The 18,270-nt window shown below is 42.1% G+C and overlaps 1 protein-coding gene across 1 annotated transcript in view; it reads left to right on the top strand.

The window, feature by feature from the left end:
- The window catches only part of ush2a (Usher syndrome 2A (autosomal recessive, mild)), a 486,438-nt gene extending 470,953 nt beyond the window's left edge, over window positions 1-15,485 (top strand). Inside the window, exons 74-82 of the mRNA XM_036955034.1 lie at window positions 966-1,175; window positions 2,698-2,936; window positions 3,854-4,071; window positions 4,429-4,605; window positions 4,794-4,877; window positions 6,574-6,803; window positions 12,892-12,960; window positions 13,719-13,904; window positions 14,690-15,485. Of these exons, the coding sequence (XP_036810929.1) occupies window positions 966-1,175; window positions 2,698-2,936; window positions 3,854-4,071; window positions 4,429-4,605; window positions 4,794-4,877; window positions 6,574-6,803; window positions 12,892-12,960; window positions 13,719-13,904; window positions 14,690-14,779 (1,503 nt within the window). The 3' untranslated portion in view covers window positions 14,780-15,485. The remainder of the gene's footprint in view (window positions 1-965; window positions 1,176-2,697; window positions 2,937-3,853; window positions 4,072-4,428; window positions 4,606-4,793; window positions 4,878-6,573; window positions 6,804-12,891; window positions 12,961-13,718; window positions 13,905-14,689) is intronic.
- The last annotated feature ends 2,785 nt before the right edge of the window (window positions 15,486-18,270 follow it).

Genomic DNA, 18,270 nt, shown 5'->3' with positions numbered 1-18,270 from the left:
AGCTGTTGTTTACAAAAATACATAGACCCTTGTCCGCTTGTCTTACTAGACGCCGCTGTTCTATCCTGCTGGTACATCGTACAGCAGCCAGCTGTATGTTGATATTGTCGTCATTCAGCCAAGACTCTGTGAAGCATGAGATGTTAAAAAATTTTATGTCCCATTGGTAGTTTAATCTTCCGCGTAACTCAACCATTTTATTATCCAAAGATTGCACATTTGCTAGCAGAATGGAGGGAAGTGGGGGCTTATTCAATCGCCTACGAATTCTCAGAAGGCAGCCAGACCTTCGGCTCCTGTTTCTCCGCCTCCTCTTCACGCAGATCACGTTGATCTGGGCCTGTTTCTGAGAAAGCAGTATATCCTTTGCGTCAGGCTCGTCAGAGTCATGAAAGGAAAAAAAAGGATTCTGCTAGTCCGTGGTGAACAATCGCAGTCCTGATGTATAAGTTATTTTCGGTCATAAGAGACGGTAGCGGCAACATTATGTACAAAAGAAGTTTAAAAAAAAGAAGTTACAAACATCGCAAATAAACAAACAAATAACACAATCGGCTGGGTGCACGTAAAACATCTGCCTTTTCTCTCTCTCTTTTACTCGCGCTCTCTCACACACACACACACACACACACACACACACACACACAGCCAGAAAGATACAGTGACTGAAGTGGACTCTTAGTCAGGTGACAGCGATGGGCGTGGACTCACAGAGACAGGGGACTAACTCTTAGACCTAGTCAGGTACATTGATGGAGGACTCCTGATACAGCCTCATAAATGAGCAGCAAGGGGGCTTTTCCCATTTTTTTTCTGAAGAGCAATTGTGTTAGTACAAGTGTTTAGTGTGTTAGTGCTGGAACAAAAGCCTGCTGGGTTGGTGATTTGATTTTGTACGATGATAACACACTTGTCATAAACAAAACATATTCCTAAAGTTGTGTTATTCATTTTTTTATTGACAGGTTTGGGCGGTGAATTCTGTTGGTCGTTCAGGAAGCCAATGGGCCAATGGGAGAACAGGTCCCGCCCCTCCTGAGGGTGTTGGCCCACCAACCTTCCTGCGTATCTTAGCAACCTCGGCTGTTATTGACATCCGCCCCCCCACAAGGCCCAATGGCATTGTCAGCCTTTACAGGGTGTTCTCACAGGGCCCCAACGCTACACACACACTGGTAACACACACATACTGGTAACACACACGAACACACTGGTAACACACACACACTGGTAACACACACACACTGGTAACACACACACACTGGTAACACACACACACTGGTAACACACACACACACTGGTAACACACACATACTGGTAACACACACGAACACACGGGTAACACACACACACTGGTAACACACACACACTGGTAACACACACACACTGGTAACACACACACACACTGGTAACACATACACACTGGTAACACACACACACTGGTAACACACACACACACTGGTAACACACACTGGTAACACACACACACTGGTAACACACACACACTGGTAACACACACGAACAGACTGGTAACACACACACAATCTGGTAACACACACACACTGGTAACACACACACACTGGTAACACACACACACTGGTAACACACACACACACAACGCTACACACACACTGATAACACACACACACTGGTAACACACACACACTGGTAACACACACACACTGGTAACACACACAAACAGACTGGTAACACACACACACTGGTAACACACACGAACAGACTGGTAACACACACACAATCTGGTAACACACACACAATCTGGTAACACACACACAATCTGGTAACACACACACAGTCTGGTAACACACACGAACAGACTGGTAACACACACACAATCTGGTAACACACACACAGTCTGGTAACACACACACACTGGTAACACACTCACACTGGTAACACACACGAACAGACTGGTAACACACACACACTGGTAACACACACGAACAGACTGGTAACACACACACACTGGTAACACACACACACACACTGGTAACACACACACACTGGTAACACACACACACTGGTAACACACACACACACTGGTAACACACACTGGTAACACACACACACCGGTAACACACACACACTGGTAACACACACGAACAGACTGGTAACACACACACAATCTGGTAACACACACACACTGGTAACACACACACACTGGTAACACACACACACACTGGTAACACACACGAACAGACTGGTAACACACACACACTGGTAACACACACGAACAGACTGGTAACACACACACAATCTGGTAACACACACACAATCTGGTAACACACACACAATCTGGTAACACACACACCGTCTGGTAACACACACGAACAGACTGGTAACACACACACAATCTGGTAACACACACACAGTCTGGTAACACACACACACTGGTAACACACACACACTGGTAACACACACGAACAGACTGGTAACACACACACACTGGTAACACACACGAACAGACTGGTAACACACACACACTGGTAACACACACGAACAGACTGGTAACACACACACAGTCTGGTAACACACACATTCTCTGGTAACAAGCACTATTGAGACACACAGTCACTAGTAACACACACACATACACGGGTAACACACAAGCACACACCGAAGAGATAACATTTCTGTGACAATCTCTCTGTCGCTCTCTCTCTGTCTCTCTCTCAGCTTTCAGAGGGGATATCTCGTCAGCAGACCCTCCATGGTCTGAGTCCATACACTCAGTACTGGGTAGGAGTAGAGGCCTGTACCTGCTATCAGTGCTGCAGCCAGGGCCCCGTGAGTGAGCTACGCACCCAGGCCTCCCCCCCAGCACAGCAGCCATCCCCTCGCCCAGTGGCTCTGACATCACGCTCAGCACAGGTGGAGTGGGACGAACCGCTCGCCCCCAACGGACTCATAGAGAGGTAGAGAGAGTAACACAAGCACATACAGTACCCGTCAAAAGTTTGGACACACCTACTCATTCCAGGGTTTTTCTTTATTTGGACTATTTTCTACATTGTAGAATAAAAGTGAAGACATCAACACGATGAAATAACACATATGGAATCATGTAGTAACCAAAAAAGTGTTAAACAAACACTGGACAGAGGAACTCTGCCTGTAAGTCCAGTCGCCTCTTCACTGTTGACGTTGAGACTGGTGTTTTGCGGGTACTATTTAATGAAGCTGCCAGTTGAGGACTTGTGAGGCGTCTGTTTCTCAAACTAGACACTAATGTACTTGTCCTCTTGCTCAGTTGTGCACCGGGAGTAGTACACAGCGTTGTACGAGATCTTCGGTTTCTTGGCAGTTTCTCACATGGAAAAGCCTTCATTTCTCAGAACATGAATAGACTGACGAGTTTCAGAAGAAAAGTTTTAGTTTCTGGTCATTTTGAGCCTTTAATCGAACCCACAAATGCTGATGCTCTAGATGCTTGCTTCTTTAATCATCAGAACAGTTTTCAGTTGTGCTAACATAATTGCAAAACGTTTTTCTAATTATCAATTAGCCTTTTAAAATGATCAACTTGGATTAGCTAACACAACGTGCCATTGGAACACAGGAGTGATGGTTGCTGATAATGGGCCTCTGTACTCCTATGTAGATATTCCATAAAAAATCAGCCGTTTCCAGCTACAATAGTCATTTACAACATTAACAATGTCTACACAGTATTTCTGATAAATGTTATTTTATTTTAATGGACAAAAAAATAGCTTTTCTTTCTAAAACAAGGACATTTCTAAGTGACCCCAAACTTTTGAACGGTAGAGTATATATATTTATTAACACCTTCCACTTTCACTCTGCTCTTTTCCCTTCTCTCTCTCTCTAGTTGTGAGCTGCACATTCGTTCCTCCTGCCCCCAGCCTCCCCAGCCAGTCCCGCCGCTCTGTGTGGAGGGACCAATAGAAACGCGGTTCTTTGGGAGGGGCAGGAACTACAACGTAACAGGTCTGCAGCCCTACTCTAGCTACCAGCTCAGAGCTTCCTGTTATAACAACATGGGTAGTACCGCCTCCAACTGGACAACTGTTACTACACTCACTGAGGGTAAGACATCTAGCCCTGACATCTAACCCCTGACCTCTAGCCCTAGCCCTGTTATAACAACATGAGTAGTACCGCCTCCAACTGGACTACTGTTACTACACTCACTGAGGGTAAGACATCTAGCCCTGACATCTAACCCCTGACCTCTAGCCCTAGCCCTGTTATAACAACATGGGTAGTACCACCTCCAACTGGACTACTGTTACTACACTCACTGAGGGTAAGACATCTAGCCCTGACATCTAACCCCTGACCTCTAGCCCTAGCCCTGTTATAACAACATTGGTAGTACTGCCTCCAACTGGACTACTGTTACTACACTAACTCTCCCTCTCCCTCTCTCCCTCTCTTCTCCAGCTCCTCAGTATATCTCTCCATTTGAGGTGTACAGTAACCTGACTCTGGTGTGGCTGGACTGGAGTGCCTCTTTCTCTCTGAACGGTCTTCTGAGAGACTACTCACTGACAGACAACAACCTGAGAGTCTACATTGGCTTCCACAGCTACCTCTATTTACCCCGCACCTCAGAGAAGAGTGAGACAACACACATACACACACACACACACACACCTCACAGATACCCAGTCCCTCTATGAGCAATATCTTTCGATTAGTTCTGAAGATGAGTGTTTTTGTAACACTACTCTACTACTCTTACAGATCTCTCTCTCTCTTTCCTCCTTCTCTTCCTCCCTCCCTCCTTCCTTCCCTCCCTCCCTCAGCCCTCTCCCTCCAGGTGACCTGTACTACAGACATTGGCAGTGCCAGCACCCCTATCATCAGATACAGTCCTGCTACAGGCATGAGTGAGACAGCACACACACACACACACAAACAATCTCTATGCCAGGAGTCACCAACCGGTCATTCTCGATCGATTGGTCGACGATCTTCGCTAACAATAAAGCTTTGCGTTCCTATTTTTAAATGTTTAATTTTGTCTTGCGCTGTTGGTGATAGGTGCACTTGATTAAAGTGCCACGGGTAGGCAAAGTGTTGCCATTTTGAACCATTTAATTTGTTTGAAGGGACAAACTCCACCTACCCAGTGTACCAGGAGAGCTAAATCAAGTGCTCCTACTGCGCTGGCCAATCGGATAGCTTAAATCACTGTGCCTACAGCTTCCACGACCCTGGCCACAGCAAAGTTTGATAGGAGTCTACATGAGATTCCATCATTTAAAAAACCATGACCAGAGCCAGTCTGTCAAAGAATACAGCGAAGAGCTGATGTTTCTATGTGTGAGTTCATATTTATGTGTGAGTTCATATATATAGTTTTTATTCAGCACTGTCAATAAATACTGTTTCTATTCAACACTTTTAAAAAAAACTTAAAACGTGCTTCTTCCACTTGTGCTTCAACCAGCGCTGCAGCTGCAATGAATGAGTAGCCAAGTGTATCGACAGCCCTGCATTGTTATTATCAACAGCTCTCTGTGAATTTTAATATCGAGGAATATTTCACTTTCTCTGGTCATAGGAACAACATGAATTTGTGCATAAGGCTGAAATAATGTGATGCGACTCGAGTTTGGCCATCAGGTGGAAGATGGTGTCCCCTCTCACCGGAAGAATGGAGAGAGCAGGGACCGTGAGAGGCTTCTCTCTCTCTCCTGACATTGACCATCAGTTTCAAGTACCACCAGTCCAGTAAAATAAAAAAGTGAATTATTTAAATGTATCCTCAGCTGTGCTTCACCAACTGAGGATACATTTAAATAATTCACTTTTTTTTTTACTGGACTGGTGGTACTTGAAACTTTTGTTATCAAAGCTCGAGTTTTGAAATATAATATGGTCTGAGAAGAACAATATTGGCAGGTCAAGCATATAATGAATATGCTGTGTGTCACGATCATCATAGTGAGGAGACCAAAGCGCAGCGTGGTGTGAATACATACTTTTAATGAATGACGAAAAAACACGAAGTACACTAAACAAACAAACAAAATAACAAAACAACCGTGACCGCTATCAAAACTGAGTGCTAACATGCAACATCACATAGACAATAACCCACAAAATACCCAAAGAACATGGCTGCCTAAATATGGTTCCCAATCAGAGACAACGATAAACAGCTGCCTCTAATTGAGAACCAATCTAGGCAACCATAAACACCTAGCTGGTAAACAACCCCATAAACCTACAAAACCCTTAGACAGTACAAAAACACATACATCACCCATGTCACACCCTGACCTAACCAAAATATATAAAGAAAACAAAGAATACTCAGGTCAGGGCGTGACACTGTGATATTGTATTAAACCTAATGCACAAACCTCATTCCTACAGAACTGTTTTTATGAGGTTAATGTTGCACATTTTTTAACTCATGTTTGTTATTTTTATTCTGAGCGGTAGATCTCGGTTTGCTTTTAGACTTTTTTTCTTGACTCAGAATGGTTGGTGACCACTGCTCTATGCTAAACCCTAGTGTTTGGGTGTATCAGATTCCTACTCTAAGCTGCACACCTCCACACTCTTTCTTCCCAGGTCCGGTGGAGCCCACCCCAGGAGGGAAGCAGGGTGTGGGGACCCAGGGAGCTCCAGTCTACTCTGAGATGTGGTTCATCCTGCTGCTAGTCTTTCTGGGTCTCCTGGTCTTGGCTGTGCTGCTGGGCCTGGTGCTGAGGAGGGCCCTGAGGAAAGAACCCTTCATTAGAGAACGCCCCCCTCTCGTCCCCCTGCAGAAGAGGAGCCAGGCGGGAGGAGACGCTTACATGGTGAGAGAGAGAGACCCAATTCCAAACACCCCCTATCCGTAACCATAGGTACTTTGTGTAGACCTTAAAGGATTGAATAACTATTAGCAATGTGGTTATGGTTTAGCTTGTCATTACTAATACCTGTCCATATGTTCTAAATTAAGTATATACACTTTTCTTATACTGAAGATTTGTGAACAGGCAGTCTTATGAAATGAGCTCTTCAATTCAGCCTCATGCCCACTAGAGGGCGATGACATGCCATTTATTATGCACAAGCAGAGGTGCCCTCTTGTGGTTCTGATATGCCAGAATCCTTTTTCTGTATGTGTAATAATGTGTGTAAAGACATTGACAGCTAATTGTACATTTGCTTCAAACGATTTCAGTTTCCTTCTTTTTATATTCTGTCATTATTTTCTGTTTTCCATTTCCTTCTTGCCTTCCTCTTTTTCTTCCCGTTCTTCCTCCTTCCCCTCTCTTTCCTAATTGTCCTTTCTGTTCTCCTCTTTCCTCCTCTCCTACCCCTCCTCTTGTCTCCTCGCTCTCAGAGGCCGTATTCTGACATGTGTTCTAAACATCACGCCAGTACTCTCCTCCTCACTGACCTCTCCACTGTTGCAGTAAGCCTGTCTCTGTCTCTCTGTCTGTATAAGTCTCTCAGTGTTCCCCAACAGGCAGCCCGCGGGTGATCTGAATTAGCCCTCCAAGTTTTCTGAGCAAAAAAAACGGGTAACACTTTACTTGACAGCCAGTGTCATACCATGTTATAACACAGTCATAATAACCATGTCATAATAACCATGTCATAACAACCATGTCATAATAACCATGTCATAATAACCATGTCATAATATGTCATAATAACCATGTCATAATAGCCATGTCATAATAACCATGTCATAATAACCATGTCATAATATGTCATAATAACCATGTCATAATAACCATGTCATAATAACCATGTCATAATAACCATGTTATGACACAGTCATAATAACCATGTCATAATAACCGTCATAATATGTCATAATAACCATGTCATAGTATGTCATAATAACCATGTCATAATAACCATGTCATAATAACCATGTCATGCCACAGTCATAATAACCATGTCATAATAACCATGTTATGACACAGTCATAATAACCATGTCATAATAACCGTCATAAAATGTCATAATAACCATGTCATAATATGTCATAATAACCATGTCATAATAACCATGTCATAATAACCATGTTATTACACAGTCATAATAACCATGTCATAATAACCACGTCATAATAACCATCATAATGTCATAATAACCATGTCATAATATGTCATGATAACCATGTCATAATAACCATGTTATTACACAGTCATAATAACCATGTCATAATAACCATGTTATGACAGTCATAATAACCATGTCATAATAACCATGTTATGACACAGTCATAATAACCATGTCATAATAACCATGTCATAATAACCATGTCATAATAACCAAGTCATGACACAGTCATAATAACCATGTCATGACAGAGTCATAATAACCATGTCATAATAACCATGTTATGACACAGTCATAATAACCATGTTATGACACAGTCATAATAACCATGTCATAATAACCATGTTATGACACAGTCATAATAACCATGTCATAATAACCATGTCATGACACAGTCATAATAACCATGTCATAATAACCATGTTATGACAGTCATAATAACCATGTCATAATAACCATGTTATGACACAGTCATAATAACCATGTCATAATGACCATGTTATGACACAGTCATAATAACCATGTCATAATGACCATGTCATAATAACCATGTCATAATAACCATGTTATGACACAGTCATAATAACCATGTCATAATAACCATGTTATGACACAGTCATAATAACCATGTTATGACAGTCATAATAACCATGTCATAATAACCATGTTATGACACAGTCATAATAACCATGTCATAATGACCATGTTATGACACAGTCATAATAACCATGTCATAATGACCATGTCATAATAACCATGTCATAATAACCATGTTATGACACAGTCATAATAACCATGTCATAATAACCATGTTATGACACAGTCATAATAACCATGTCATAATAACCATGTCATAATATGTCATAATAACCATGTCATAATAACCATGTCATAATAACCATGTCATAATATGTCATAATAACCATGTCATAATAACCATGTCATAATAGCCATGTCATAATAACCATGTTATGACAGTCATAATAACCATGTCATAATAACCATGTCATAATAACCGTCATAATGTGTCATAATAACCATGTCATAATATGTCATAATAACCATGTCATGACAGTCATAATAACCATGTCATAATAACCATGTCATAATAACCATGTTATGACACAGTCATAATAACCATGTCATGACAGTCATAATAACCATGTTATGACACAGTCATAATAACCATGTCATGACAGTCATAATAACCATGTCATGACACAGTCATAATAACCATGTCATAATAACCATGTTATGACACAGTCATAATAACCATGTCATAATATGTCATAATAACCATGTCATGACACAGTCATAATAACCATGTCATAATAACCATGTTATGACACAGTCATAATAACCATGTCATGACACAGTCATAATAACCATGTCATGACACAGTCATAATAACCATGTCATAATAACCATGTTATGACACAGTCATAATAACCATGTCATAATATGTCATAATAACCATGTCATGACACAGTCATAATAACCATGTCATAATAACCATGTTATGACACAGTCATAATAACCATGTCATGACACAGTCATAATAACCATGTCATGACACAGTCATAATAACCATGTCATAATAACCATGTTATGACACCGTCATAGTAACCATGTTATGACACAGTCATAATAACCATGTCATAATAACCATGTTATGACACAGTCATAATAACCATGTCATGACACAGTCATAATAACCATGTCATGACACAGTCATAATAACCATGTCATAATAACCATGTTATGACACAGTCATAATAACCATGTCATGACACAGTCATAATAACCATGTCATAATAACCATGTTATGACGCAGTCATAATAACCATGTCATAATAACCATGTCATGACACAGTCATAATAACCATGTCATAATAACCATGTTATGACACAGTCATAATAACCATGTCATGACACAGTCATAATAACCATGTCATGACAGAGTCATAATAACCATGTCATAATAACCATGTTATGACGCAGTCATAATAACCATGTCATAATATGTCATAATAACCATGTCATGACACAGTCATAATAACCATGTCATAATAACCATGTTATGACACAGTCATAATAACCATGTTATGACACAGTCATAATAACCATGTTATGACACAGTCATAATAACCATGTCATAATAACCATGTTATGACACAGTCATAATAACCATGTCATGACACAGTCATAATAACCATGTCATAATAACCATGTTATGACACAGTCATAATAACCATGTTATGACACAGTCATAATAACCATGTTATGACACAGTCATAATAACCATGTCATAATAACCATGTTATGACACAGTCATAATAACCATGTCATAATAACCATGTCATAGTAACCATGTTATGACACAGTCATAATAACCATGTCATAATAACCATGTTATGACACTGTCATAATAACCATGTCATGACACAGTCATAATAACCATGTCATAATAACCATGTTATGACACAGTCATAATAACAGTCATAATAACCATGTCATAATAACCATGTTATGGCACAGTCATAATAACCATGTCATAATAACCATGTTATGACACAGTCATAATAACCATGTTATGACACAGTCATAATAACCATGTCATAATAACCATGTCATAATAACCATGTTATAATATGTCATAATAACCATGTTATGACACAGTCATAATAACCATGTCATGACACAGTCATAATAACCATGTCATAATAACCATGTTATGACACAGTCATAATAACCATGTTATGACAGTCATAATAACCATGTCATAATTACCATGTTATGACACAGTCATAATAACCATGTTATGACAGTCATAATAACCATGTCATAATAACCATGTTATGACACAGTCATAATAACCATGTTATGACACAGTCATAATAACCATGTCATAATAACCATGTCATAATATGTCATAACCGCTGACATAACCTGTCATCATTTATTTGTTTTATTTCACCTTTATTTAACCAGGTAGGCCAGTTGAGAACAAGTTCTCATTTACAACTGCGACCTGGCCAAGATAAAGCAAAGCAATGCGACAGAGACAACAACACAGAGTTACACATGGAATAAACAAGCGTACAGTCAATAACACAATAGAAAATAAATAAAGTCTATATACAGTGTGTGCAAATGGCGTGAGGAGGTAGGCAATACATAGGCCATAGTAGCAAAGTAATTACAATTTAGCAGATTAACACTGGAGTGATAAATGTGCAGATGATGATGTGCAAGTAGAAATACTGGTGTGCAAAAGAGCAGAAAAGTAAATAAAAACAATATGGGGATGAGGTAGGTAGACTGGATGGGCTATTTACAGATGGGCTATGTACAGCTGCTGCTCAGATAGCTGATGTTTAAAGTTAGTGAGGGAAATATAAGTCTCCAGCGTCAGCGATTTTTGCCATTTTCGTTCCAGTCATTGGCAGCAGAGAACTGGAAGGAAAGGCGTCCAAAGGGGGTGTTGGTTTTGGGGATGACCAGTGAGATATACCTGCTGAAGCACGTGCTACGGGTGGGTGTTCTTATCGTGACCAGTGAGCTGAGATAAGGGGGAGCTTTACCTAGCAAAGACTTATAGATGACCTGGAGCCAGAGCGTCTGGCGACGAATATGTAGCGAGGGCCAGCCGACTAGAGCATACAGGTCGCAGTGGTGGGTAGTATATGGGACTTTGGTGACAAAACGGATGGCACTGTGATATACTGCATTCAGTTTGCTGAGTAGAGTGTTGGAGGCTATTTTTGTAAATGACATCTCCGAAGTCAAGGATCGGTAGGATAGTCAGTTTTACGAGGGTATGTTTGGCGGCGTGAGTGAAGGAGGCGTTGTTGCGGAATAGAAAGCCGATTCTAGATTTAATTTTGGATTGGAGACGTTTAATATGAGTCTGGAAGGATAATATGGTCATAACACTGTCATGGCCCATATTTACACCTGTTGTGACATATATTGCGTTATTTTATGGCTGGCTATGACACGTACATAAGAGTGTCAAAACCCAGATTTATGTTCCTGAAATCTGCTCCTGCATTCATCCCAGTCATCAGAAACAGAGCATTGGAATAGGTGCATGTCTGACATCAACGTGTGCACAGTTACATGATCATTTAATATGGTCAATTTCAAAAAATGTATACATAACAAACATACTGTGTGCTATGGTGTAATGGAATGTTTTGCCTTGTGTGCTAGGTTTTGTAGGTGTCATAACCAGCCATAAAATAACACATGTCACAGCAGGTCTAAATATATGGGTAATGACAGTGTTATGACCATATAACAGGTTATGACAGGTTGTCAGCTGTTGTGACATGGTTATGACCATATTATATATAACATGTAACACGCTGGGTGCCAAGTAAGGTGTTAAGTAAGGTGTCAAGTAAGGTGTTACCAAAATATATATATTTATTCGTTTTTTTATTGTTGGACATAAAAGACTAAAAACACCAGCAAATCAGCTCCAAGTGATTTTAATTTTGGAAATCTTTTTCCAGCTATTCCCACACATAATAGAGATACAAATGATTATGTTTTAGTCAAATATTATATCTGCTTGGGCTTCTTGTGGTCAATTTGCAGTGTGCAAATTGTAATTAGGTTCCGGCCCCCTGACTTCCGCTCAAGAAAAACATTGCCCTGCAGCTGAATCTAGCTGATCATCCCTGTTCTACATTTTGATAACACATGTGTGCCTCAACACCGTTATAACCCGTATGTATGTATCCTCCTCTAAAGTTGACACGCAGTGCAAACTCACACACATAGCTGATGTGTCACACACTGCCTCTGCCCCAGCAGTTTGATACGGTAACAGACTGTCTAGAGGACAGCAGCGTGACTCTAAAGAGCTACACTATGAACTATGAGGTAGGAGGGGAGCACGTGTGTGCATGCACCCTACTGTATACAACCTTATTGACTGGTTAAGGGGGAAAGGGAGTGTGCATGCATCCTACTGTATACAACCTTATTGACTGGTTAAGGGGGAAAGGGAGTGTGCATGCATCCCACTAACTCTTACACACTTGGCAGGATGAGAGAGTGTGCATGTACCACCCTATAACCCCAAATGGATGCATGATTTGAGTCTCGGACTAACACGTTTACAATCAACTGGTGTCACTGATTTCTCCTGGAGGGTGAGATGATTTGGGTGATTCTTGATTCAGCTGTGCCTGGCCTTGTCCTTATGTTTAGAATGTACACATTAATGGTTAACAATGACCATTTCATGTGGACATGTGGGGCGTGTTTCTCTTGGTGTGTGACATACTGTTTTAGTATGTGGGATACTTATATTCTACTGGTGGGTGGGTTAATGTTTTAGTATGTGGGATACTTCTATTCTACTGGTGGGTGGGTTAATGTTTTAGTATGTGGGATACTTCTATTCTACTGGTGGGTGGGTTAATGTTTTAGTATGTGGGATACTTCTATTCTACTGGTGGGTGGGTTAATGTTTTAGTATGTGGGATACTTCTATTCTACTGGTGGGTGGGTTAATGTGTTTTAGTATGTGGGATACTTCTATTGTATTGGTATGTGGCTGATGATTGTGTTGATGACGGTCGGTATATCATTGCATTTCATCCACCTCTACTTCCTGTTACCCATCACCCCCTCAGGGCCTGACGGACAGTAAGATTGTGGGCGGAGGCTCACGGTTCAGCCCCATGTCGGTCCTCCGCGTGCCCAGCCAATCACAGCTCAGCCACGCCTACTCCCAGAACTCCCTGCACCGCAGCGTCAGTCAGCTGATCGAACAGGACAGGAAGTCTCTGATGGGGGAGGGAGGACAAGACTCTGGGCTGGTGAGAGGGGGAAGGACATGGCTCTGGACTGGTGAGAGGGGGAGGGACACGACTCTGGACTGGTGAGACGGGGAGGGACACGACTCTGGACTGGTGAGAGGGGGAGGGACACGACTCTGGACTGGTGAGAGGGGGAGGGACACGACTCTGGACTGGTGAGAGGGGAGGGACACGACTCTGGACTGGTGAGAGGGGAGGGACACGACTCTGGACTGGGAAGGAGGGGTACACAACTCTGGTGAGAGGTGGGAAAGGGGTAGGAGAGGGGACACAACTCTGGACTGGTGAGAGGTGGGAAAGGGGTAGGAGAGGGGACACAATTCTGGACTGGTGAGAGGTAGAAAGGGGTAGGAGAGGGGACAGAACTCTGAACTGGTGAGAGGTGGAAAGGGAGAGGAGAGAGGACAACTGTGGACTGGTGAGAGGTGGGAAAGAGAGAGGAGAGAGGACAACTCTGGACTGGTGAGAGGTGGAAAGGGAGAGGAGAGAGGACAACTCTGGACTGGTGAGAGGTGGGAAAGGGAGAGGAGAGAGGACAACTCTGGACTGGTGAGAGGTGGGAAAGGGAGAGGAGAGAGGACAACTCTGGACTGGTGAGAGGTGGAAAGGGAGAGGAGAGAGGACAACTCTGGACTGGTGAGAGGTGGAAAGGGAGAGGAGAGAGGACAACTCTGGACTGGTGGGAGGAGTAGAAAGTCCTACAATATAATGCTTAAATCCCACTGATGATCTCAGATCGTGTTCCATTATATGATCTCCTAACCATGTTGTTGTTTCTGTTGCAGTATGTGGAGGATGATGACTTTGTGGAAGCCATCAAAGCCTTCAGCTCTGTGAGGAAGGAACACACCATGTTCACAGACACACACCTCTAGATGCCCCCCCCCCACACACACACACACACACTACAACCACCAACACCTGGGCTCTCGACACACTACAACTGAACTGAAAACCCAGAACTCAACTTACAAACGCAGTCAAAACATGAACACAAAACATGGACCTCAAACTGAAACCATGAACCCTGAACTCAAGTTAGGAATCCTGGATTCAGAACTGAAAGAACCCCAGGCTTTCTAAAACTCCTATACTCGTCATTATTACTTTATGCCAACTATCATAACCTAGAAACAGCTAAACATTTCAGCAAGTGTGGAACTCAAAGCAATGCCTCTCATCTCTTTCATTTTAATCATAACAGCGAACCTACTGTAAGTGTGTGGTAACTGTGCCTAGTAAACCTAGCATCAATGACATTTTTAATGGTATTTGTGACAAGACCATTTTTATAATCAGTGTCAAAGCCAACTGTTTATGTGAATGAACTATATCCACAAATGTATCATCTGACAGTATTTGTTTGATCAATGTTGTGGTAAGTGGTTGACGGAAGTTTTGATGTGGTAATATTTTTCTTGAGGTTAACCATAGTGCTGTGTGGTGCTTCCACACAGCTAACATTGTGTTTCAAACTACACTACATGACCAAAAGTATGTGGACACCTGCTCACGGAGCATCTCATTCCAAAATCATGGGCATCAATATGGAGTTGGTCCCCTCTTTGCTGCAATAACAGCCTCCACTCTACTGGGAAGGCTTTTCACTAGATGTTGGAACATTGCTGTGGGGACTTGCTGTGCCCGACCTCACAAAAGCATTAGTGAGGCCTTAGCTGATGAGGCCTGGCATTCCAATTCATCCCAAAGGTGTTTGATGGGGTTGAGGTCAGCGCTATGTGCAGGCCAGTCATGTTCTTCCACACTGATCTTGACAAACCATTTCTGTATTGTCATACTGAAACAGGAAAGGGCCTTCCCCAAACTGTTGCCACAAAGTTGGAAGCACAGAATCGTCTAGAATGTCATTGTATGCTCTAGCGTTAAGATTTCCCTTCACTGGAACTAAGGGGCTTAGCCCGAACCATGAAAAACAGCGCCAGACCATTATTCCTCCTCCACCAAACTTCACAGTTTGCACTGGTATTCGGGCAGGTAGCGTTCTCCTGGCATCCACCAAACCCAGATTCGTCCGTTGGACAGCCAGATGAGGAGGCATGATTCATCACTCCAGAGAACGCATGTCCACTGCTCTAGAGTCCAATGGTGGCGAGCTTTACACCACTCCAGCTGACTCTTGACATTGCGCATGGTGATCTTACGCTTGTGTGCGGCTGCTCAACCATGGAAACCCATTTCATGAAGCTCCTGACGAACAGTTCTTGTGCTGATGTTGCTTCCAGAGGCAGCTTGGTTGTGAATGTTGCAACAGAGGACAGGCGATTTTTGTGTGGCATCTACGCACTCCAGCACTCGGCAGTCCCATTCTGAAACTTGTGTGGCCTACCACTTCGCGGTTGAGCCATCAATGTTCCTAGACGTTTCCATTTCACAATAACAGCACTTATAGTTGACGCGGGCAGCTCCAGCAGGGCAGAAATTTGTCGAACTGACTTGTTAGAAAGGTGGCATCGTTACGTATGCCACGTTGAAAGTCACTGAGCTCTTCAGTAAGGCCATTCTACTGCCAATGTTTGTCAATGGAGATTGCATGGATGTCTGCTTGATTTTATACACCTGTCAGCAACAGGTGTGGCTGAAATAGCCAAATCCACTCATTTGAAGAGTTGTCCGCATACTTTTGTATATATAGTGTATCGTAGAGATTTTCAGCAAGTTTTCTTGGTACAGTAAATAATGTTGTCGTTTTGTTTTTTTACACTGGCAGTATTAATTTATTAATGTAAAAAGTATATATATATATATATATATATATATATATAGTGATTTTTTTTCTATGTATGTGGTCTGGCCTATGTTCATAATGTCTTATAACTGTGTTACATATCTCCATCTTCAACGTCTTGAGTCAGCAGTTTAGCCCAGACGACTATGACAATCCTTGGGCCAGACAATGGTTGGTTTGAGGAGACATCTTCCAGAGCAGGGATTCCAGAGGTCCTGGGACCCCTCCTTGAGTGCACGTCTCGTTTGTTTTGCCCTGGCACTATACATCTGATTCAAATAAAGCTTGACAATGAGTTGGTTATTTGAATCAGCTGTGCAGTGCCAGGGCAAACCCCAGGACCTAGTTTGTGAAGCCCTGCACTAGAGAGATGGCACATGGTTGGCTGTACAGTTGGATGATCTGTGTAGTGACATGGCTGAAGAGAGACAGGCCACTCTAGTGTCCTAGTTTAGATCTCTCTGCCCCTCTCCTGCACCTGGCCTGGTTAGAACATAGACAGTGACCAGTTGAAGAAAACTAATTGACTCTTCTTGTGCAGCTTTGTGTAGAGAGCTGGGCACAAACAGTTCATCAAAATTCTAGGTACTAGAATGCGTTTTTACTTTTTCACGATAAGACCTGTCATATTGTAATGAATTTGTTTTTTTTGAATGTCTCCCGATTAATAATGTATTTGAGAAATAAATATTGTGATGTAACTTAAATAGTGTGATATGCTGCTTTTGTTGGTGGTATTAAAAACCAGTGGGTGGTAGATGCACGCACTTTGGCCGGAATTCCATCCGATGCCGCGTTGTCAGCAATGTTCGTGGAGACCACATTCACTGTAAACGCTGCATCTATCGACTCATTACCTTTAAATGACACGGTGTCCAAAAATCCACGAGCTAATTCAATCCTGGCCTTTACAATAGACACTCTCCCAACATCAACATTAAATGTGTGGAAACCAAAAGGATTGGAGTGAGGCTTGAAAACGTGTGCTATGTATGACACAGTTGTCAGAGTTGTGGTTGGTGTTTGAGGAAAGACAGAAGGTTGATATACTGGGTTATTGTGTTTTACTCCATCAGTACAGACTAGAGGAGACGTCAGAGAGGACAGAAGGCTGATATACTGGGTTATTGTGTTTTACTCCATCAGTACAGACTAGAGGACACGTCAGAGAGGACAGAAGGCTGATATACTGGGTTATTGTGTTTTACTCCATCAGTAGACTAGAGGAGACGTCAGAGAGGACAGCAGTTAATAGTTACAGAACACACACCTATTTCATCTCAATGCAGTGTAACAATTCCTATGACAGGTGGTACATCGAGACATTACACTGACAAAGGCCTTATGAAAATGTCATCATCTACCAACAGATAAACAGAATGCTCGTCAACAACAGAGTTTTTGTGGAGAAACCAATATTAAAACCACACTAAACTGTATGAAGTTTAGACATGTGTAGTAGGTGACAGATAGGCACACATTTATCACCGTTGTCTGAACCTTGAGTTTACACACATCCACAGATCCCTCTAGGGGAGTCCCATTGTAGTAACTGGCCACCCAAACCCCTCTACCAAGCAGTAGAACTGGAGCTGCAAAACAAAGGCCTGCCATTCAACA

This window comes from Oncorhynchus mykiss, chromosome 19, assembly GCF_013265735.2.
Source record: "Oncorhynchus mykiss isolate Arlee chromosome 19, USDA_OmykA_1.1, whole genome shotgun sequence".
In the NCBI taxonomy this organism is placed as follows: Eukaryota; Metazoa; Chordata; class Actinopteri; order Salmoniformes; family Salmonidae; genus Oncorhynchus; species Oncorhynchus mykiss.
This window is presented reverse-complemented; position numbering and strand designations above follow the sequence as displayed.